Below are 24240 nucleotides of genomic sequence, written 5' to 3' on the forward strand. Positions count from 1 at the left end.
ACAGACAGATAGTCGAGGTAAACAAGTTTGACTTCTCAAAGAACTTCATTGTATTAAAGTGCTTTGCTGTGACAATAAAAAGGAACTATGGAATAAACCCAGTGCCTAGTTTCTACTAGAAGCCCTCTCGAAAAGATCCCATGTACAGTGTTTGGTTTATTATTATTTTCTTTCAATCCTTACTTCCCACTCAAGAATTGCTCGCATTTTTCTATACCTCTAACCTTCCCCTGACCACCCCCCTCCCAAGCCATAGGATAATTCAGCACTTCATTCTCCTTATGATAGGACTGTGCTGCTGCTGCATGAAAACAAAGTATCCCTGGCACTCCTAGCCCCAGTGACTCAAACACATTCGCCTCCAAAACCCCTCCCAATGCCTCCTCACATCAATTCATTTGTCATGACTAAATTAGGTTTTTAATATAATACCTCGAAGTACCAATGAATATGTCAGTTAAATAATTAGGCTTGTTAACAAGGTTACAATCAGTTGTTGAAAGTTGTCATACTATTTAATATAGCGTTGTACCTAGCAATCACTTAATGTTGACCTTAAACAAGGATTTACCACTAGATAAGAGATTAATGATACATTTTTATTTGAAAAAAATTGGGGTGGGGGTTCAAGGCAGGGTTTCTCTGTGTAGCCTTGGCTGTCCTGGACTCACTGGACCAGGCTGGCCTGGAACTCACAGAAACCTGCCTGCCTCTGCCTCCCTGAGTGCTGGCATTAAGGGCATATGACACCACGCCTGGCTGAAATATAATTTTTACTTTTGTTTTCTGTTGGCTTATTATTATTCCAAGACTGTTAAAACCTAGTTTATTTATGCAAAAATGACTCCACGGAACCTCAAACTTTATAGATTATAAAATCTTGAGGTTTTTAAGATACATAATCTTAATAAAAAACTGTATGATGACTCAATGAATCTAAAGTTGTGTCTCAGAATCTTTTCCACATAATACCACACACTTTCAAATGTTAGATGTCAAGAATTTTATGATATATAATCTGCATATGCTCACTCAGAAGCTTGACAATGCACACTTACATAAAAAAGAGTGAAATATATATCTATAATAAATGTATTGTTATATACAGAATTACCCAAAGTTACTTGATACAGCATCCTTTCTTTTTCTGATTTATTTATTATTTATACAGTATTCTGCCTGCATGTATGCCTACAGGCAAGAGGAAGGCACAGATCTCATTATAGATGGTTGTGAGCCACCATGTGGATGCTGGGAATTGAACTCAGGACCTCTGCAAGAGCAGACAGTGCTCTTACCCTCTGAGCCATCTCTCCAGCCTGATACAGCATCCTTTCTTCTTGAAATCTCAACATCTCAAAGAAATATCCTTAAGGAAGAGGTAAAAAAAGAAGTAAAGACCTCTCGTCTGATTTCAAATCTTCACTCTTTTAACTATAATCCAGCAAATAATTTAACCTACACAACCCTCAGTTTTCTAATGCTCAATCTTTTAAGAAGGCAGTTTTAACTGCTGCTGGTGTTGCTCAGCTGCAGAAAACTTGCTTAGCCATGTCTGAGGCCACCTAGTACTAGAAAATAAAAAAGGCCATGAATAATGTATTAAGAGCATAAATGACTACCCACTTTTTCCCCTTTTAGAAAAGGTTTATGTATTTTTAGGAGTATTTTGCCTGCAGTTATGTTGTGTACTGTTTTTGTGCATGCCTAGTACCCACAGAAGCTGGAAGATGGCACCAGAACCCTGGAAGTGGAATTACAGATGTTTGTGAATGTGGTGACGACTAAGAACCAAACCTTGGTTATCTGCAAGAACAGCAAGTGCTCTGAACCACTATGTCCTCTCTCTAACACCTGCAAAATGACTCCCTCCTCAACTGGAAATGATCAAACTACAGACTTACTTCCCTTCCCCTTTCACCTCTTAAATGCATTTTCACAGAGTAATAAAATGGTTTTTGAGTTTCCTCTTTTCACCTAAGTCCCAGACCACTGAAACTTCTCTTCTATATCCAAAACTTCAAAATTAATAGTATTTCTCCTGTTTGGCATTATCTATTAATTATTTTGGCCAAGGAGGGTGACTACACAGCTAACTTTGCCCTGAACTATTCTGGGTTTTGTTCTTTATGAGCTTTTTTGTTTGTCTTAGTTAGGTGGTAAACACCATGATCATAACAATTTGGAGAGGAAAGAGTTTATTTCAGCTTACAATTCTTAAGTAGCAATACTCCACTGCTGAGGGAAATCAGGAGCTGATGCAGAGGCTAGAGAGTGTTGCTTCCAGCTTGTTCAACTTGCTCTCTTACAATACCCAGGAATAGCACCATCAAAGAGCTGAGCTATCCTGAATTAACCATCAAGAAAGTACACTGCATCCCCCCAAGCATGGGAGCTAAAATGTTACACTCAGGATGCGAGGCTAAGCACTGCACTCAGGGTCAGCCGCTTTCGACCCAGAGAAGAGCATATCTGATTGCATGCTGGTTGATGCCCCAGGTCCCGCCTCTGAGAAAAAGGTATTGGACGGGTCTGATGCTCTTTGGGTGGATGACACCTAAATGAACATCGGTACAAAGTCCCAATTTATTTCTGATATCAGAGATCAGACCTCTACTCTTGCCTGATGCGTCTAAAACAAAAAGGGGGAACTGTAGAGAGCTGTGTAATGCCGCGCCTTAAAGATGGAGCTGGTTTCCGCCTTCCACCTTCCTGATGGTGAGTGCTCTCTGTCACAAACAACTCCATATTTGGCTAAGGCTGAGGATCTGGCTTGCTTCCGTATATGTGGACCTATCTACATTGCCCACGTGGCACGCTGGGGTAGGCTACCCAGAGGCTATTTAAGCTGTGGGCTGGCTTTTCCCCAGGGTCAGATGATTGTTCAAGGTTCCTGAATAAACTGCAATGGAAAAAAAAAAAAGAAAGTACACTGCAGATGTGATAGTCTGAATGAGAATGGTCCAACTGGCGCAGGTTTGAATGCTTGTTCCCTATGTAGAGGAACTACATGGGAAGGATTAGGAGTGGCACTTGTTAATAGGTGTGGACTTGTCAGAGGAAGTGTGTCACTAGTGGTGAGCTGTAAAGTGCTTTTGTCTCCCTCTCTCCCTCCCCCAACTCTCTGCCTAGGGATGGGCTATCAGTTTCTATACCAGAGCCTGCTTGCTTCCCACCATGATTGATCACTGACTAACTTACTGAAACCAAGTCCCCAATTAAATACTTCCTTTTTATGAGTTGCCTTGGTCATGGTGTTTCACCACAGAAACAGAACAGTAACAGACAGCAGCCTTACCTATAGGCCAATCTAATAAAGGCATTTGCTCAACTGAAGTTCCCTCTTCCAAAATAACTCTAGCCTGTGTCAAGTTGAACTTGTCTTTTTAAGACAAGGTCTCAGCATCTGCTCTGATACCCTGTGGGGTACAGCCTTTCAGAGACTCTGATTATGAACCCCTGAAGGGGGAGAGCCTTACTGGGACACAGAGGAAGACAATGCGGCCACTTGACAGACTAGGATCAGAAGGGGTGGAAGATCTCCCCCATCAGTGGACTGGGGGAGGGGCTCGAGTGGAGAAAGGAGAGGGTGGATGGGATCGGGAGGGGAGTAAGGAGGAAGCTATATGGGTGATACAAAGTGAATAATTTGTAATTAATAAAAATAAAAATAAAAAAGACAAGGTCTCATTTTGTGGACCAGGATGGCCTTCAACTCAAGAGAGATCTGCCTGTGTCTGCCTCCCAAGTGGTGGGATAAAAGACAAGTGCCACCACTCACAACCCGATTTTTGTTCACACTTAGTCTCAAAATTGTTTATGGTTATTTTTCCTTTGGGTTACTATCAAATTCATTTTTACTTTGAAACAGATCTCACTCAGGTAGCCAAAGTCAGCTTTGAACTTTTGTTCCTCTTGCCTCTATCTCTGGAGCACAAGGATTTCAGGTGTGTACAACCATGTCCAATTTTCACAAGTTCTTTTTATAATGTTATCCTATTTAAAATAAAATTTTCCTTTGAAATACTGAAGGTGACAGGAGCACTTACTCAGCACACAGAAGGTTCAGGGTTTGATTTAAGCACCAGAAAAACAAACAAAAATTGGCATATTCAACTAAAAATAAAAGATACTTGAGGTTTAATTCAAAGGTAGGATTTTTTCCTAATATACAGTATTTACTATTTGACTAATCTGGGTCAAACTATACTATTAAGAAATAGTTGGCCCTGGCAATATGGCTACTGGTAAAAGGACTTGATGCTAAGCCTGATGAGTTTGATTTCTGAAGACACATAATAGAAGAAAACTAATTCCTAAAGTCCTGATATTATCACTGATGACACAATTAGCCCATGGCACCTGACACCCCGAACACACACACACACACACACACACACACACGTATAAAAAAGTAAAAAGTTAAGTTAAAAAAAAAGGAAGGAAGGAAGAAAGGAAGGAAGGAAGGAAGGAAGGAAGGAAGGAAGGAACCGATCCAATTTTTACAGACTGAACTGTGGGTTTCCAGAGTTTATACATAGAAACCTTAACACAATGCGAATGTATTTGTAACTGTCTTTATAGATGCAATTAACATTCTTAAAGAAACCCTAAGCTAACAAACAAGCTGTCATGTCAGTATCCTGTTGCACAGCTGAGATGCACTACAACAGAAAAAAGTCAGATGTGACACAGCAAAATGTATAAGCCATAGGAAAGGCTTTAGGAGTAACAAAACTTAACACCTCAATTTTTGACAGAACTCTCCAGAACCTTGAAAGTTTCTGTTTAAGTCAACTAGTCTATTATATTTTGTTAAAGCTCTATAAGACAAGCACATAAGACCCTCTATAAGACCCTCACAGAACATACATCTAAACATTCCTCTTACCTTGAGATGCATATCTCTCTAACTTGTTGAGGTGTCAAAGCAAAAATAAAAAACTTCTCTTGAAACCGTTGGATACTGCTTTGAACTGAGGAGGGAAAAAAATTTATTCAGTAACAAATAAGCACCTGCAATAACTGTAAAGTGTTTGCTAAATCCTAAAATGCTCAAGGTTAAACGTAGTTAATACTCTAACCTCCAATATATGAAATTGCATTCATCTACAATTCTGAGTAAAGTTATCCAAATGAGCTTAATTTTAAATACTTAATCATTCAGAATTCTAAAACATTAACTATACTATGATGTCACAATATAATAAAACCATTCAAGATGACATTTCACTCTGGACTATCTCATAAAAGTGAGAAGCATTCCCTCACAGTAGTGCAATCCAAGAAATAGATGTTTTCTATGGGCTGAAGAGATGGCTCAGCGGAGAAAAGCACTGGCCAGCACCCATATGGCAGCTCACCACTGTCTGTTACTCCAGCTCCAGGATTCTGACAACTTCACACAGATTCACACGCAGGCAAAACACCAATGCACATAAATAATAATAAAAAATAAAAATGAAGAAATACATGTTTTTAGTATCTTGATTCTTTATTTCAGTGCCTTATATTTAATTACTCAGAGCATACAAAAGAAAACTCAAATTTTCAGAACTTTAGGTAAACGTGATAAATAAATAGTAACTATTGCTTATAAAAAATGACCTAGTTATAAAGAATAACCTGGTAAAGTAATCCAGGCAAACTATATTATTAAAAGCCGAAATGCACTGATAAAGTCACAAAGAACTGTAATACATTAATACTGATGAATTGTTCAGTGATGTTCTAATGCTCATTACAGGCTTGTAATCTTGGCACTCAAAAGAGTGAAGAAAGGGAATCATGAATTCAAAGCCAGCTTGGGCTATACAATCAGTTCAATGCTTTAGAGACCCTGTCTCAAAAAATATGAGCCTACTGACTGGCACCATAATTAGTACACTATCACTTAAAAGAAAGTGTTCTCCATTTGGCAGTGTCCTGGATCTTGGCTTCCAGATAGAGAACTAGTGTTCCATTTCTCCTAGGGGCAGCTAGAGTGCTTTAGGATGAGGCCTGAGTACACTAGGCCAGGCTGTTGAAAAGGTTTTCCACAAGGTGTTACAGTTTACCTCTTTTGCATTCCAAAACCTAAGGCAATACCAAAGTGTTACAACTCTTAATCAAGCTGCTGTGCAGAACAGAGCAGGGTGGGGGCCAAGGCCCATGCCTGGATGGCTTGCAGCCAAGACACAATTCTGGTGAGGTCCAGGCCCAGTTTGCTGGTGGGCAGGCCGGTGAGACTCTACCCTGCAGACAGTCTTGAATTGAGAAAGCAAGTGCCCTTATTTGTGTGAAATCAAGGGCAATATAAACCCTGGGCAGAGGGAGGGATTTCAAGAGTGAATGTGTTTTGATTCACTGGGGTCAGGGATACTTAATGGTCCTATCACAAGAAAAAAAATACAGTACTTATTTATCCTATAGGGTAATCTCCAAGAATAACTGAAGGTCACTGCTGGACTAAGGTACTTAGCAGGGTGGACATTTTTAGGAATTCCCAGATGCTTGCTAAAGCAGTTTCCTTAACAGGGAAGGGGCTGGCCTGTAATCTGCCCTGAGGGCTAGGTGACAATCCATACAAGACCTGAGGTCACTCCCATTAGGGGAGACTTTTAAAACCTCCACTGAGAAAAGGGAGTCTATCAGCAGAAAGGGAGTCTACCTATCTATTTACTGAGAGCAAATAATTGGCTATCCAGAGACTACCAATTTCAACCTTATCCAGAAAGCCCCACAAGCAAGCAAAAGTAATTCCTGTATCTAAGATCATGAACAAGATAGCTAAATGTCTAAAGGCTCTCTTTGTCAATCAGACCAAATCAAGAAAAATATTAACTCCTTGAGTAAAAAACATGGGCACTTTACTGCAGAATTATGCTTCATAGAAAGATAAGGCTAATTCATACTTTCTCAGACTATCTCTAAAATGAGAAGGGGGGCTGTTTAAGATAAAGATCTATACATGAAGCAGTTTTACATTACAAGGTAAAGAGAGTAAACACAGTAAGTCCATTTCCTCATCTCCTACTTGCTCTTTCATCCTTTTTTCCTTGTATGGATTCCACTTTCCTCTGTTAATGGCTGAGGTCATCCATGACATCTTAACTATCAAATATAATACTGTGAGATCACAAGTGAGCCCAAAGTGGTTGGGGCTATATACCTCAGCACTATAGAATGATTACCAAGTACGCACAAAGCCCTAGACCCAATCCCTAGCACAAACCAAGGAACCATGAGCGCTCTAGCCATAAAATCTGAAAATATCTAATACAAGTACAGAGTATACCAAAAAGAACATTATAGCAAAAAATGTGACACACACCCAAAAGTAAAATTGACATACAACTTCTAAATCTTTCTCAATATGGGAACAGTTTTCTCAACTTTTTATGACTGTAAGATACATAAAAGCCTTCTGGAAACAGAAAATATATAAATTTTTACTTCTGAGAGTTTACATTAATTCCTTGCAAAAGAAAGCAAGAAGGAAAAGGGGAAGAAAGAGAAAAAGAGAAAGATGAGGGCCTAGAAAGATGGTTCAGTAGTTAAGGGTGCTTGATGTTCTTACAGAGCACCAAAGTTAGACTTTTTAACACCCACATCAGGTGGCTTAACTACAGCTCTAGAAGGTCTAATACCTCTCCTGATTTTGAGGATACTGACATTCACTCAAACAAAATTAAAATCTGGGCCAGGCATGCTGGTACAATCCCAGCATACAGAGAGCAGAAGCAGGCAGATCGCTTGGAGTTCAAGGCCAGCCTGGAATACATAGTGACTACCAAGTAAGCCAGAGCTACATCATAAGACCCTGTCCCAAAATAAATAAGTAAAATAAATGAAATATTTCAAGGAAAAAAAGCTATAGGTCTGATACATGCATAGTGTCACCTACTTGAAAATATAATGACTCTGGCTTAGGAAAATGTTTAGGTAAAAAGTTGGCATTTTAACATACCCCGTTAAATATTAATCAAATAAGAGGTCTGTTAAGCCATCCCTTCCATCCTCTGGAAATATTACTGTGACACCTTGTAGTAGGCTGGCGTGGTCAAGATTGCCATCTACAAGTTGTATTCAGGTTGGAAGTAGTTTGTAAAGAGATAGTGATTAATTTCATTAGGGGCTAGGGAGATGGCTCAATGATTAAAAGCACTACCTGTTCTTTCAAAAGACCCAGGTTAAATTCGCAGCACCTACACAGTAGGCTTATAACCATCTATAACTCCATTTCCAGGGGATCCTTAACAGCGGGGTCTGGTGCTTTGTATTTGATTGCTAATTACTTTGCTCCTCAACATATGCAAGTATTTGTAGAATATTGGAAAGACTTAGCCCAGATAGAAATGATTAAAGCAATTGGCTTGGGATGTGAGGCTGAGAGGTAATAAAATAGATTAGGGGGTAATATATGCCCAGTCTCAGGTGAAATAAGGCTATCTAAAATCTATCAGGTGTCTGTGTCTTTTTTGGATGATAGTGTCTGTGTCTTTTTTGAATAATTGTAGGTTTTAATAATAAACATTATTAGCTATTTATATTTTCAAAAACATTTGGGTCCCATGGTGCTTTGTATTTGATTGTTAATTCTTTTGCTCCCTGAGGTCTACTTGCTGTTTCTTATGAGCACATTCTCACATACACCTGTCCTTGTTGTATAAACCTTGCTCTACCGATTTTAAAGTTGACTGGATGAATAAATGCCTACATACCTGGGCAGGGCAGAAGTAAGGCATGCATGGCCAAACAAGGGCTTTGAAGTGAAGGATAATGGGAAGGGGAGAGGTATGGGAGAAAAAGAAGGAAGCAGAGCTGCCATGGACTAGGTAAAGAACCATGTGGGCAGGAAGGAGGCACAGCATGAAGTGGTCCACACGGACAGCATGTGCAAGTATTTGTGGAATATTGGATAGGAAGCAGCCCAGACAGCAATGGTTAGAGCAATGGCAAAGGATGTGGGGCTGAGAGGTAACAAGGTAGATTAGGGGATAGTATTTATCCAGCCACAGGTGAAACAAGGCTTATTTAACTACAACAGGTCTGTCTTATCGATATGGTAGCAGTTTAATAATAACTGCCATAATAATAGGCTTTAATAATAAACATGACTAGTCATAGTACTATTATTTTCTACAACAGAATCCAAGAACCTTTTCTGGCCACCATGAACAGAAATGCATGTGGTACAAAGATATATGATGACGCTTATATACATAAAATAAATTAAAAAAAAGTTTTTAGGTAGATTTAGGGCTCAGTTTAGGCAACCTGATAATTCATGAAGTTAACAGAGTGAATTAATTTATTACATTGCATCATCTAAGACTGCACCTGATTTCCATCCCCCATCAATCACTGCACTGTCATCTAAGAATACTTTTCTTTTATTCCTTATCACATCTTATCTCTGAATGAAAAGTAAATGGGGACTAGGGAGCAGGGGTGGGAATGTCCTCCTAAAATTCAACAAAATAAAAGTAACCAAGTTCAAAACTGGACCAAAGATTTGTAATGACTTCTCTCCAAACAATATACATAATGGCTAATAATCACAAAGCATTTACTATACCTCATAATTGGAGAAAGCCAACCTCTGGGTTGGCTACTATCCAAAATAAAGCACTCCCCCTCCAAACCAGAACATTTGGCAAGGGTGTGGAGAAATTCTCATGCAAATCTCGGTACACTGGTCGTAGCAATGTAAGATGTAAGATAGTGCAGCTGTTGTGGAAAACAGTACGGTAGTTGCTTAACAATTAAAAACAATTACTGTATGATCTCAATTACTATATGCTCCAACAATTGTACTTTTGATATATTTATAGACATGTTCATCGTCCACAAACAGACAAATGGATAAGAAAACAGGCAGTACTACGCATAGTTGTTTTCAGTTTTATGAAGGGAAAAAGTTGACATGTACTGTGCCAAGAACAATCATGGAAGACATTATGTTAACTGTGAAATAGGTCAGTAGCAAAAAAACCATGTGATTTCACTTACATGAGGTAAATAGCATAGTCTATCAGAAACAGAAAGTAGGGAACTATGGTTGCTAGAAGCTGGGGGAGAAGAAATAGGGACTTACAGTTTTAAGGGCTGAGTTTCAGTTTTACAAGATGAAAGAAAAGAGATGGACGGCAATGAGTCACAGAAGAATACACTCTGCACTTTTATGTTATGTGCATTTAACAACAGTAAAAAGAAAAGTTGGAGGAAAATCAAAATATTGGTTAAAATAAAAGGGGATGTTAAAGCTCATAAAACCTATAAAATTGTACAAAAGGCTAACATTGACATACAATTATAACAGGAGAAAATAAGGCCATTTTGTATTATCAAACTAGTCCATTTTTTATTATTTGGTTCTTAACACAAGTAGATGTCATCATTATATTAAAAATCAACCATTGCAAAACTCAACTGAAGATGTCAAAGAGTTGAGATTTCTTTTATCTGAAAAACAGTGAGTTTAAGTCAGAATCATGAAAGAGAAAAATAGTTACCACAGTTGAATTACCGTAGGTTCTTGACTTCATTGTTCTTTGTCTTCCACACTGAGTTCTGGTGTCTAGAATCTTCTTCCCTGTCACTGCTGCCCATTCTTACAATTATCATTCTGTTCAATGTCTACTGTTGCCATCTACAGATAAAGTAACAGCACTACTACTCTGCCAATCTCCCATGAGAACAAGTGTGGAGGAATTAGTCATCTTTAGCATCACTTTCTTCAACATTCCTCTGCTATAGTGTCCCATGTCTGAATGTGCCAGGCCTAAATTGCATTCTGCACAGTCCTTCATTAGCAATAGTCTTCACTCTTTTCCTAACAAACCTAAAATTCTCAAAGCTCCTAAAGTCTATTCAGTTTCTGCATTATTTGGTCTTAAAATTATGGGCTACAATTTAAACTTATATGATTAATAAGAGTTCTCTTCTTTCTTGGCTTAAATTCCAATAATTCCATATACAATTTTGACATCTCAAGCTCCCTCAAGTTTCTGTAAGAAAGCTTAATTGAATTCCCCATTAGTTAGGCCAATGCAAAATCTGAGCACAATTTATAGTTCTTCATCATAAACACACAACTCCCTCGCCCCTTTTCAGTTCTAAGGATCAAATTTAGGACTTCATACATGCTAGGGAAGCCCTTGAGCCCTGAGCTACCAGGCCAGGACCCAGCCCCGGTTTTTCACACACTCTCTAAACTGTCTTGCTGTATACTTTCGGCTGACTTTGAAGTCTCCATACTTCTGCTTCACCCTCCCAAGTTATAGATATGGACACCTTATCCAGCTTTTTTCTTTTTCCTATTAATAACTCCTAAACTATATTAACATACTCCCTAAAGGCATCTCATATTTCTTCTAGCTTCCCTACAATTAGACCACATGGCTTCCTCCAAATTAATACTCGCTTATTATCTGAGTTACTTAAAATGTGTTCAAATTTGTTCAAATACTTTAAAACATTCTACTTTAATGGATTTAACATTAATGAGCACATCACTTTATACTGGTTTGATCACACTCAGGAGCTTATTATTATTACTATCCTAATATGAAGGACTTAAGGATATGAAAAGAAGCTAACACTTAGTCATAATCTTTGAGATTAGCAAGGATTAAAAAAACGGTAATACAGTTTTGATGAGGATGCAGGGAAAACAATACAATTGTATGTTGTTGGAGAATATAAATAGGTGCAAAGCTATTGAGGCTACTGTCAAACCTCAGTGAATATCAAAATATTAAATATTCATGCTCTTGGACCCAACTTTTCCTCTAGGCACTTATTTATCTTTCATAAATATCTGCAGTTATTCTGAAATGTAAATAAATATATTCACAGATATGTATGTGAAACTGTAGAAATAGTGCCTGACATTTCACATACTAAAATATTCTAAGTGACTAAAAGTAAAAATGTACATCAGACTACTGATAAAGTACTAAGGTAGCAGAACAACTATAATCCAAAGACATGCAAAAAATACTAAGTCTGTCCTGCTGAGACTCTCTAGAGCACAGGACTCACAGCAATCTTAAACAGAATAACCCTCTCTAACAAGAAGACAACACAATGCCCTGCAACTACAAGTCTTTTCAAATGGAGAATAGGAAAAAAAAATATGGCACAATACACACAGAAAGCTAGCTAACTTTGAAGTATCTCTGGCTGAAACAGAAATAAGATCCTGAGAGAACTTCCTGTTGTGTTTGTGATGTTTATAATCTGAGAACAGGAAAAAAAAATGTAAAGAAAATTAAGGAAGCATTTATAAAAAAACAGTGACAAGCAAGAATAATGAAAAACATGAACAGTTTATTTTAGTTCATAAAACAGGTTATGTACATTTCTGGCATCACAATCTCAATTTATGAGCAAACTGCAGATTTTCTTAACTACTCTTCAAAATGAAGTATCTCCAGTTGAACACAGTGCACAACCCTTTAATCCCAGCACTGGGTGGAATAAGCAGGTGGATCGCTGTGAGTTCAAGACCAACCTGGCCACACAACAAGTTCTAGGACAGACAGGGACTACATAAAAAGACCCTGTTTCAAAAAAACCCAAATAACAAAATATCTCTTGTACAATTTCTTCAAATTGGAATGCCAAACATAAAAGTTTATTTTATTAAATGTTTATTGAAAAAAAAAAACTCTTTTCCTTTAGCCTTGCTGAAATTAGTAAAAGCTACAAGTACTTAAAGAAAATCCCTATTTCTGAACAAGCAATAAGGAGAGAAAACTATGAGGTTCCCCCAGAATTCATCACCAACACTGCCAATATTAATGAGTGAGGGTTCACTCTTTTCTCTTGGGCCCCTCTTTAGAAGTGGTTGAGCATGTTTAACCCTTTAACTGTAACCACTGTCCTATGGACTCTAGACTACAGACTTCTCTTCTGTGCCAATTCCTAAGAGGTGCTCTCATCGCATAGGCTTACCTAAGCATGCTAACTAGATATCCCTCACAATAGTAAGTTCTTGAATCAATTTTAAAAATAACAGTTCAGAATTTGAGGTTTCAAACCATGATTGACTGGCCTAACTGCTTTGAGCCTGTAGTGTTACATCACAGTCCTTAGCACACAATAAAGCAAACTGTTCATACCTCAGTCAGGGAGGGACAGCAAAAAGAGGGAAGGAGAGTAAGAGTGGACTGCCCAATGAAATCTCACCGTTAAGTTCCATAACCTTTCAAGCACAACAAAGTTGTATGCTAAACCTTTAACACATAAACAGTATTCAAGATCAAAACTACCAGCACAATTTTACAATCATTTAAGAAAGAAATATAAAGAGTCACAATGCTGTGCATTGGTATGACCAAAAACCAAGGTAAAAGAGGAAAAAGAATATAAATTATTCTAAAAACAAAGAAAAACAAAACAAATTATTTTAACAACAACAAAAAAATGAAACTTGGAGAGGGCTTAAAAAAAAATGAGCCAGACAAAGCAGTACATACATTAATACCAACACTTGTGAAGGAATAGGCAGTGGATCACTGAAAATTTGTAGGCCCGTTTGGTCTACATACCAAGTTCTATGAGTACTAGGGCTATACAGTGAGACCCTGTTTGTGTGCTGTTAAAATAAATAAATAAATAAAGCAAAAATGAAAATGCAATTATAAAGAAAAAAAATAAGCAATCAACACCCTAAATTCTTGTTCCTGTTATTATTTTGGCTGATTGGATTTCTTTGTGTAGCCCTGACTGTCCTATGAACTCACTATATGTAAACTAGGCTGGCCCCTAATTCACAGAGATCTGCCTGACCCTGCCTTCCCGAGTGCTGAGATTAAAAGCATGCACCACCACAGCCAGGAATGGTTTTTCTTCTGAGTGGATCTTCTGCAGGTCAGCTGACCTGAAACTTTATAGCCAAGGATAACTTCAGGTTCTTGATCATCCTCCATTTACCTAACAGGTATTTGGGAATAATATAGGCGTGTGTCACTCATTGTACCCAGCTTTCTGTTATAAAGAGTGTTTGTTTGTTTGTTTGTTTGTTTATTAAGCAGTGTGTGCATGCAACAGAGCCCTTGTAGAGGTCAGATAACAGCTTGCTAGAGTCAGTTCTCTCTATCCATCACACAGATTACAAACTCTTGCCTTCAGGTTTGGTGACAACTGTCTTTCACCCACTGGGACATACTACTTCTCCTCCAATATTAATTTCCAAAATGAAAAGTTTAAACAAGTGAGCTTTCATATAAAAATTTCACAAGTATGTGAAGTTTTTATGATAGTTGGACATTATTATTACTACATATATTTATATGTACACAAACACACAATGGTCAGAGAACAACATGAGCAAGTCAGTCCTCTTCTACTAGTGAGTTCTAGCAGTCTATGCAGGTTAACAAGGCTCCATGGCAAACATCTCCATGGCAAACTGAGCCACCTCACTGTCTGCATAGATCTTTTTTTTAATTTTTATTATTAGTTACATTTTATTAACTCTGTATCCCAGCTGGATCCCTTCCCTCATTCCCTCCCAATCCCACCCTCCTTCCCTTATCTCCTCCCTGCCCCTTTCCAAGTCCACTGATAGGAGTCCTCCCCTTTCATCTGACCCTGTTTTATCAGGTATCTTCAGGACTGGCTGCAAAGTCCTCCTCTGTGGCCTAGCATGGCTGTTCCTCCCTTGGGGGATGGGGAGGTCAAAGAGCCTGCCATTGAGTTCATGTCAGAAATAGTCCCTGTTCCCCTTACTAGGGTAACCCACTTGGTTACTGAGCTACCACGGGCTACATCCGAGCAGAGGTTCTAGGTTATATCCATACATGGTCCTTGGTTGGATAAACAGTCTCATATATATGTGCCCAGATATATTTGGTCCTTGTGGAGCTCCTATCCTCTCCACATCATATTAACTCCCCCTTCTTTCATATGATTCCCTGCACTCTGCTGAAGGTTTGGTTATCAGTCTTGGTATCTGCTTTGATACACTGCTAGGTAGAGTCTTTCAGAGGCCCTCTGCGGCTCCTGTCCTGTTACTTGTTTTCTCCCACAGATCTGTTTTTAATAGCATTGAATAAGGAGAAAAATTTCAATGAGACAGTTTCTTACTTTTTTTGCAAAATTTAAACTGCTAAAACATAAATGAAACAAAGAGTTTATATAGCAAATAGCCATACTGGCCTGTAAACAATCAGACTATCCTAATCTCATTAACATGTCTGACAGCATCATCCTGAATCACCAATATAGACTATACTACTCACATATGCACAAAAGAATAAAAATATAATAAAAATTTGTAAACTTTATCAAACACTCTTTGCCACTAGAAAAAAAAAATATGTGTAAGAGGTTTATTTTTAAGATTTATCTGTTCAATTGTGTGTATGTGCTTCTGTGTGGATAAAGGTATACAGATCACCTGGACCCAGAGTTTCAGCACAGGGCAGCTATGAGCACACTAATGTGGGTACTAGAAGCTGGGTCCTCTGAAGAGCAGCGCTTACTATTACCCACTGCATCATCTCTCAAGTCCCAAGGGTTTGTTAGGAAAGTAGCTTAAAACTACATTAGAGAAGCTAAGGCTCTGCAACACTATCAAAACATGATACAGACATTAAGGCCTAAGGTTATTCCTAGTGCACACAAAAACAATCTTGAGTCCTTAAGACATACAAAGACTATGGAAGGTAGCTGCCACATAGGAATTAAGAAGGTGAAAAAATGAAATAAAAGGCACACAAATTTGCAAGGAAAAAGTTAGCCAGATGCTAGAACACATACAGTTATAATCTCCGCTCTTGGGAGTCTGAAGCAGTAAGATAGCATTCCAGTCTAGCCTGGGCTATACAATAATACTCCAAAAAACAAAACAGTTTTAAGTTTTGTATTGGCTTTTTACACCATGCTGGCATCCCTATGAGAACCTTCCTAAGTCCACAGATATCTTGAATTACTGTACACCACGCCTGGCTATCAGTTTCTTAAAAGTATTTTTTACATGTGGTGGCATGCATGCTGTGGTACAAGTATGCAGGAGCAGAAAATTTGCTCCAGAACAGGTTCTCCTCTCTCAACACACAGATCGTAGGGACTGAGCTCAGACTATCAGGTTCAGCAGCAAGCGTCTTTACCCTCTGAGCCATCTTTGCCAACCATGGCTATCAATGTTAAGGTATTAATAGCAAATCACTAATCAATAGTTGAAGGCTGTTTTACTGGCTTCTTTAAAAAATTCTTCTTTAATTAAAAAAGTAATTTTTCTTAACACTTACCTAAACTTGTGGGCTTGATGAGAACATCAAGGACGTCGTAGAAGGGCAAGTTCTTTAACTGCACGTCAGGATGGACAGGAGGAATGGGAGGAGATGGTTGCTGCATCTCAAATGTGGGTTTAGTGTCTTGAAGCAGCACAGAACCAACAGGAGATGACGGTGAATGAGGTGTGATTGAAGTAGAAGGCAACGAGTGGATTCCAGCCACAGCCAAATCAGGTTCTACTGGTGATGAACTACCATCCAAACTGAAAACCGATGATTTGATTGTGGATAGATCAGAAAGTCCTTCAAGTGTCCGTGGGTATCGGCGTCTGTATAATTCTCGAATTTTAATCTGAACCGCAGGGCTGCAGCCACTCTTCAATAGATGCAACGCCCTCATCAGGAGGTCATGCTTGCGCCCACTTTTATTCCGTCCAGCAAAGCCCAGTAACACTTGTAATTCAGAAACCCTAAAACTAGAAACCATATTCTAAAAGGGGGAAGAAAAAAAAAGACAAGTCTTCGTCAAGCATATTAAAAAAAAAAACCTACTTAAAATATACTGTAAAATTGGACTTTTTCCTGAAAGTAAGCAATGTTTACATACACCACACCATGTAGAACATAATATTCAGAAAACTATCGTCTCTTGAAACTTCCATTTGAGTTATAATGTTAAATATTTTTTTCCTCTTCATTTTGGAAATCTAGTCTTGGTTCTTATTAGCCAATTTATTGTCAGGCTATGTTCTAATATAAATCCCTATTTGCTTCTTCACTATGAACTCTTTAACTAATAAGACTTTTCTTTTTTCAAAACTATGACCTACTAATACAAAGCATAGCAATTGTTACAAAATTGTCACTAATGAAACAAATGAGTTGAATTTTTATGTCACATTAGTGTAACTTCTAGTGCTGCTTAGTAAATCTAGAAAATCCAGCTTTAACTAGTATCCAAAGCCAATGCATTTTTTAACCCCAACTCAAACATTAAACAGACAAAATAATTTTCAAAAAGGCTTAAAAATATTAAGATTAAACATCACATACATCCTATTTAACCGCCAAATTTCAAAAATGATTGAAAACTTCAGCTTAGTTTTCAAATGAGAACAAGACCTCTACAAGTAAGAAGCAGAGAACTCACAATTCTTAAAAATTAAGACCACCCTCACAGGACTCTTACTGATTTGTGCTTGCGTGTTAACAAGCGTAAGAAGCAACTCCTGCTCTACATATCTCATCTATTTAGTCCGTAAGATCTAGTCAGTACTGTAAACCCCTTGTCGCCTTTTAAGTCGAGCTGCTGAGTGACTTTCAGTAAATTCTGAACACAAAAGGTAAACCACACAGGTGAGATTTACCTATGCCACACCATGAATCATCTGCCAAAAGAAAGAAGAAATGTGGAGCCACCCCTCCAGAACCTACTCTCAGGAGAGCCACCTCTCACTGGAAGTTGGGGTTTCCCAACTATCTCATCAGTTAGGCACAAAGCAGCCAGGATTCCTTTCTTGTGAAACTGAAGGTTTTATTCCCAGGAGAAAAGACAGGGAGTATGGAGACAGACTGTATACAAAATAAAAAGATAGAGATATGGGCTTAGAAATAAGAATGAAGAATCACAGGGTTCTGAGTTGTACAAGATAGTCTTTACCCTGAAAATCATGCAAAGATAATGGTGGAAAGGTCAAGGAGAGCCAGTAAAAAACTTGGGACCCAAAATTCATATACTGTTGAGCAGCCAAGCCCTGTCCCTGTTACCAAGACTTAGTACCTTGGGTTCTCTTTCTCTTTTATTTATTTATTGTTTTTGTTTTAATTTACTATGTATACAGTATTCTGCCTGCATACCAGAAGAGGGCACCTGATCTCATTATAGATGGTTATGAGCCACCATGAGGGGGAACTGAACTCAGAATCTCTGGAAGAGCACCAAGTGCTCTTAACCCCTGGACCCTCCAGCCCATGTACCCTGCGTTCTTAGAGACGGCTCAGTACTTAAGTCACTAAAGTCTGGCTTTCAGTATGTCTTTAGCCTCTAATTTCTCTGGAGAGGAAGGTCTCTACAGAAAAAAAAAAACAAACAAAAAAACACTGGTTTGACTTTTTTTTTTTTAAGGATGCACAGAGCAAGGAGTATCTCAACAGCAAGGACCTAATTTCAATCACTAATAGCTTAAAACAAAAACAAAAACATAGGGGCAAGTGGATCTCTGTGATTTCAAGGTCAGCCTGGTCTACATAGTGAAGTGAGTTCTAGGGCTAAATAGAGATACCCTGTCCCAAACAAACAAACCACAACAACAAAACTCACAATGAATTATAAAGTTAAAACTAGGAATATAACCCAAGCTTATTTATCAAACTGAGTTAAACGCAAATTCTTTAAAAAACAAACAAACAAACAAAAACCTTTAAAGCTATGGTGTATATATATGAAGGCAACGTAGACCCACTACATTAGAAAAATATCTCATTAAGTAGAAAATATTCTAGTTACATGTACTCACCAAAACAATGTTTTTTTAGAAACTGCTTTTCAATTAAGAATGTGATGGAAACGTCGACAACAACAACAAAGTCTAAAATTTAGGTAAATTGTAGTTGGTGAGAAATTAATACAAGTTTTACTGATTCCCACCCCCATCTGCCATAATGTATAACAGGTCCTGTTAGGCTATTTTCCTAACTGCCAGGAAAACTGATAATCTGTATTATTTAATGCTACCTATTTTAGTTACTACCGTGAAAGTAACCTACATCTATATTTATAAATAGGAAAGAAGACAAATAGCGAAAAAAAAAAACTTCCTAAGATAGTCTGCATGGCAAATCATAAAGATCTAATTCCTAACCAGTGTCTGTTAGAGAGGTCATGGAAAGTCCCAATCCTTATAAAATCATTCCCTATAATTAAGCCTACTTTTACTTGAGGGATTTTAAGTAGCTCTCTTGCTTACAATAAAATATTTTAACTCATCTCAGGCCAACAAAAACCGTAATTAAATGTCATCTATTAAAAGAAGTAATAAAGAATATACTATAGGGGCTGGAAAGATGGCTCAATGGTTATGAGTCCATTCTGCTCGTGCAGAAAGCTCAGGTTTGGTTCCCAGCAGCCACAGGGCAGCTCATAAGCACTTGTAACTCCAGTTCCAGGGGATTTGAGACCTTCTAGCCTCCACAGACACATGGTACATAGAGATACATTCAAACAAAACACTCATAAAGTAAAAATGAATCCCTAAAAAACATTCTGGATTTCAAAATCTATATAACTCACAGCTTTGCACATCTCTCTAAATGTTTATCCATAATTATAGAAAAAAGTTCAAGAATCAAACAGTATCAAAAGCAATCACAAAGCGTGAAGAATTAAAGGATAAAGCAAAACAAAATCAACCAAACAAAAAAAAAAACCACAAAACATTAACTAGTAAAAAATAAAGTCAAACCCCAAAACAGAAAAGTAAACAAATGCACAGTATTAAGAAGAATAAAAAGGCTAGACATGATGGCACACATCTTTAATCCCAGTACTCCAGACACAGAGGCTGGAGGATCTCTGTGAGTTCAAGGCCATTCTGCTGGTCTACTTAGATAGTTCTAGGAGAGCCAGAAATACAGAGAGACCCTATCTCAAAAAAAAAAGGAATAATTACAGTAATAATAATAATAAGCCAGGCAAGGTGGCATACAGCTGTAATTCCAGCACTCAGGGAGGTAGAGGCAGGCAAATCTGAGTTCAAGGCTAGCCTGGTCTACAAGGTGAGAACAGGACAACCAAGGATACACAGAGAAACCCTGTCACAAATAAAACAATGAACAAACGAAGGAACGAATGAAAGAAAATTATACAAGATGAACTTAACATTATTTTGCAATATTTTACCATATTAAAAAAAAAACAAAGAAATTATACAAAACTACTGAGGTCTTATGAAGGATACAGAAAAAATTCTAGTCTCAACCTAGAAACTCTCCTCTCAGTCTAATCTGAGACATGAATTCAAACATTAAATATATTATGAAATTTGCTTATAATGACACTTAGAAAACTCACTAATTTCCTTTAGAGGACACGAGTAACCAAACTCTTACTCAAGTTTATTAAAAGCAAACCATTTTTTAAAAAAGATTTACTGGTTTAAGAGGGAAAACCACATGACTTAGATAAATGAGAAAAAAGCATCTGATAAAATTTTACTAATTCAACTTAAAACCACTTAATTGGGTATAAAAACCTTATCAACATGATAAATGACATCAGAAATCAATAGCAAATATACTATTAAAGATGAAACACTAGATCATAAACCTAAGGCCCATAAAATGTATACTGTTTTGTTATTAAACATTATTCAAAAGAATCTAGATAACAACCAAGCAATAAAAAGTCCTTGAAGTAGGAGCTGGAGATGTAGTTCCACTGGCAGAATGTTTGCTTAGCATGCATGATGCCCAAGGCCCCAGCACTGCATAAACTGGGCATGTAGCACACCTGTAATCTTAGCAATAGGTAAACTAAGCTAATGGAAACATTTTCAAATGACTAAGAAAAAAATAATATTTAGGGGGGAACCTAAATAACACAAACTTAAAATACAAAAGATTAAATTTCAAAACTTTTCCAAACACTAAAACACAACTGAGAGTGGGGAGTGGTAGCCCATACCTTTAATCCCAGCAGTCAGGAAGGCACAGACAAGTGATTCTCTGAGTTCAAGACCAACCTAGTCTACATATAGAATTCGGGCAATCCAGTGCTTCAAAGTAATACACTAGCCCCCAACACAACAAAAAAACACACACAAAATGTAAAGGAAACACTAAATAAGTTAGACTAAAAAACACATTGTCAGATTAAAAGTAAAATTCAGTATTAAAAGTAAGTTAATTCTTCCCATATTAAGTTACAAAGAGGATAAAGTTCTAAGTTTCAAATGAATGACTCATGAGTAACTGGAAAATTTACTAGATCCAAACTGGGATAAAGAATTAAACAAAATATTTATAAGTACTGATGAATAAAACAAATAAAAACAGGAAAAGGAAACAACAAAGAAAGAAGATTTGTAGTTTTAAAGGGGGGATGATTTAGTGAAAAGGTAAGTGTAAATAAGGAGGGAAAAAAAACGTACTATATGGCTATATAAGAAAACACATTCCAGAGATAAAGCACAGCAGGAAAAAAAAATTTTAGCACATCAGAAAGGTTATCACCACTGCTGAACTAAAACAGGCTAGAAGAATAAGTATTACAATAGCTGGATGATTAGGTTGCTAACAAATTCCACTGGTAGTGTTTGCCTAGCAAGAGGAGTTTGATCATCATCAAAAGCAAAGAACAGAATAATAAGCAAAGAAAATAACAAACCTGAGGATGATAATATTTATCCTCTATAAGTAAGTACTGTAAAGAAGAAAATCAAATGTGAGGTTAAGAAAAGACAGCTGAGAAAGTAATAATGAGCATATAAACAAGCAGGGTGGTGAGCAGTTTGAGATGTTCTATAAGTGAGAAAGCAAAAGTAATTTTAGAATAACACATCAAAATGTCAAGAGATGTTGAGAGAATATGAAAAGGCAAAAATGTATGTAAATATACAACTGGTAAAGTGAGAAAAAAAACATGACAAAGAGGGAAAAGATAAAATAAAATTACTTCTACAACAGATAAGCACAGGCAGACAAAACATAAAGACCAGAATGGCATAAAAGGAAAAAGATAAAATGATGGGTTAAAAACAACAGATATACATTAATAACCTCCAAACCAAAAAATAAATTAACTGCATTAAAAGAGCCGATCAGGAAAATCACTACAGAAACTGTATTAAGAGGAATGAAAAGAACTTTCTACCTATAAATGTGGGAATTTAGAGAAAATAAACACATTTCTTACAAAATAAACTACATATAACAAATAATTCAAGTATTCTCCTGATTTGCTAAGAAATGTAATTCATTGCAGGGGGGGGGTTCTTCTACATAGCCTTGCTGGCCTGGAACTCACTATGTAAACCAGGCTGGTCTTTAACTCAACAGAGGCCCTCTGCCTTCCCAAATGCTGGGGTTAAAGGGATGTGTCACCACATCCAGTTTTTATTCACAACTCAAAAACTTCCCAAAAAGAAATTATGAGGCTGGCTGTTCCAAAGGACTGAGGTTTAGCTCCTGGCACCCATACTGGGTGACCCACAATTACCTGCAACTCCAACTGTAGAGGATTCAACACCCTGCCCTCTTCTGGGCTCCTCAAGAACTATGGGCATGTGGTGCATATACTCTAGTACATACATATACACATAAATAAGATACTGAGGCCTCAATTATTTTAAAGAACTCTACAAAAAAAAAAAAACACAAACCAATATGCCTCACAAATATAAACAAAATGTTTAACAAAATAATATTAAATAAAATCCAGCAATATCTAGAATTATGTACCGATTATGCCAGGCAGGCAAGGCTAGGTTCAAGAAATGAACAGAATACAGAACTTTTAACAGCTAAAAAGAAAAGTCATGTGAACAAATCAACAGAGATTTATCAACAAATTCAAAACCCAATCCTCATTTTAAAGAGAAAGAGGAAGGTTCTCAGGTGGGTGTGTAGTGCACGCCTGTAATCAGTACTGGAAGCTGATATGTTGGAGATTGTTGCTAGTTCAAGGCCAACCTGGACTATCAGACTAGCCTCACATAATAAATAGTATCTACAAATGGTGGGGTCCTCATATTTTACTTAATGGTAAAGTAAGTACTTTTCCCCAAATATTAGAAATGAGGCAAGGGTGATGTGGCTTAAATGAAAAAGACCACTGTAGGTTCACATTTGAATGTTCATTATGTCCTGTCTGGCATCCCTGTCCCAGTTGTTGTCAGTGTGACTGTCAGTTCCCATACCCCATCACAGTTAGTAAAACTTTTGGAAGGATTAGGAGGTGTGGCCTTGTTGGAGGAGATGTATCACTGGGAATGAGCTCTGAGGTTTCAACGCCCAGGCCAGGCACAGTTAGTCATTCTCTCTCCTTTCTCTCCCCTGCCAGCTCCTTCCTCTCTTCTCTTCACTCCACTCTCTCGCTCCATGCTTCCTGTCAATCAGCATGTAAAGTTCTAGCACCATGTCTGCCTGCTTCCTAGCATGAAGATCATGGACTAATCCTTCTGACACTGTAAGGAAGCCTGATGGTCTTGTGCACTCTGAATTCAGATGTTGACTTCTGTGCCCTACCCCTGGGCACTGCCATTTCTATGAAGATTCTCCTGTCTCAATGTTGTGTAAAAACTGTACTCCAGGCTGGAGAGAAGGCTCAGAGGTTAATAACACTGGCTGTTCTTCTAAAGGTTCTCAGTTCAATTCCCAGCAACCATATTGTGGATCATAACCATTGATAGTGAGGTCTGGTGCCCTCTTCTGGCATTTAGGCACACATGTAGTCAGAACACTAGGTAGGGACGTAGGTAGGAACATAGGTAGGAAGGAAGGTACGTAGGTAGGTATGTAGGTAGATAGATAGATAGCTAGATATAGATACATATACACACACATAAATAAATAAGTCTTTTAAAAAAACCTGTTCTCCACCATCTCTGTTCAGTTAATAAAGAAGCTGATCTGCCTACAGCTGGGCAGAGAGGACAGGAGGCTAGACTTCCATTCCCAGTCAGGGGGTTTCAGGTAGGGATCAAGAGAAGAGGCAGAACGAAGTAGAAGGAAGAGTTTGCCATGAGGACAGAGTTAGAGCAGAAGGCCTGGGAGAGACCAGATGGCAGATAAAAGGGCACCTGGCTGGGTAGTAGCCAAACAAACATAATTGGGTTGGAATAGTGGAGTATCTGCCCAGTTACAATGCTTAAAGTTTGCTGAATAAGTCTAATAGGTCTCTGTGTCAATTATTTGGGAGTTAGGGCAAGTATTAGAAAAGGCCCCTACTAACACCGTACTTTAAAGACCCTGAACTAAAATGCTTCCTTTTGTAAACCACCCTGGTCATGTTTTC

The 24240-nt window shown here is 37.8% G+C and overlaps 1 protein-coding gene across 11 annotated transcripts in view; it reads right to left on the reverse strand.

Moving 5' to 3' along the window:
- Pias2 (protein inhibitor of activated STAT 2) overlaps positions 1 to 24240 on the reverse strand; it is a 71139-nt gene that overhangs the window by 37754 nt on the left and 9145 nt on the right. For all 11 annotated transcript variants that reach the window (XR_009589744.1, XM_060377014.1, XM_060377019.1 and 8 more), the window contains 2 exons: positions 16245 to 16719; positions 4892 to 4976 (listed from right to left, as the gene is read on the reverse strand). Coding sequence is in view for 10 of the 11 variants with exons in the window: in XM_060377014.1 (XP_060232997.1) it covers positions 4892 to 4976; positions 16245 to 16719 (560 nt within the window). In the remaining variant the exon portion in view is untranslated. The remainder of the gene's footprint in view (positions 1 to 4891; positions 4977 to 16244; positions 16720 to 24240) is intronic.

Source organism: Meriones unguiculatus, chromosome 2 (assembly GCF_030254825.1).
Source record: "Meriones unguiculatus strain TT.TT164.6M chromosome 2, Bangor_MerUng_6.1, whole genome shotgun sequence".
Classification (NCBI taxonomy): Eukaryota; Metazoa; Chordata; class Mammalia; order Rodentia; family Muridae; genus Meriones; species Meriones unguiculatus.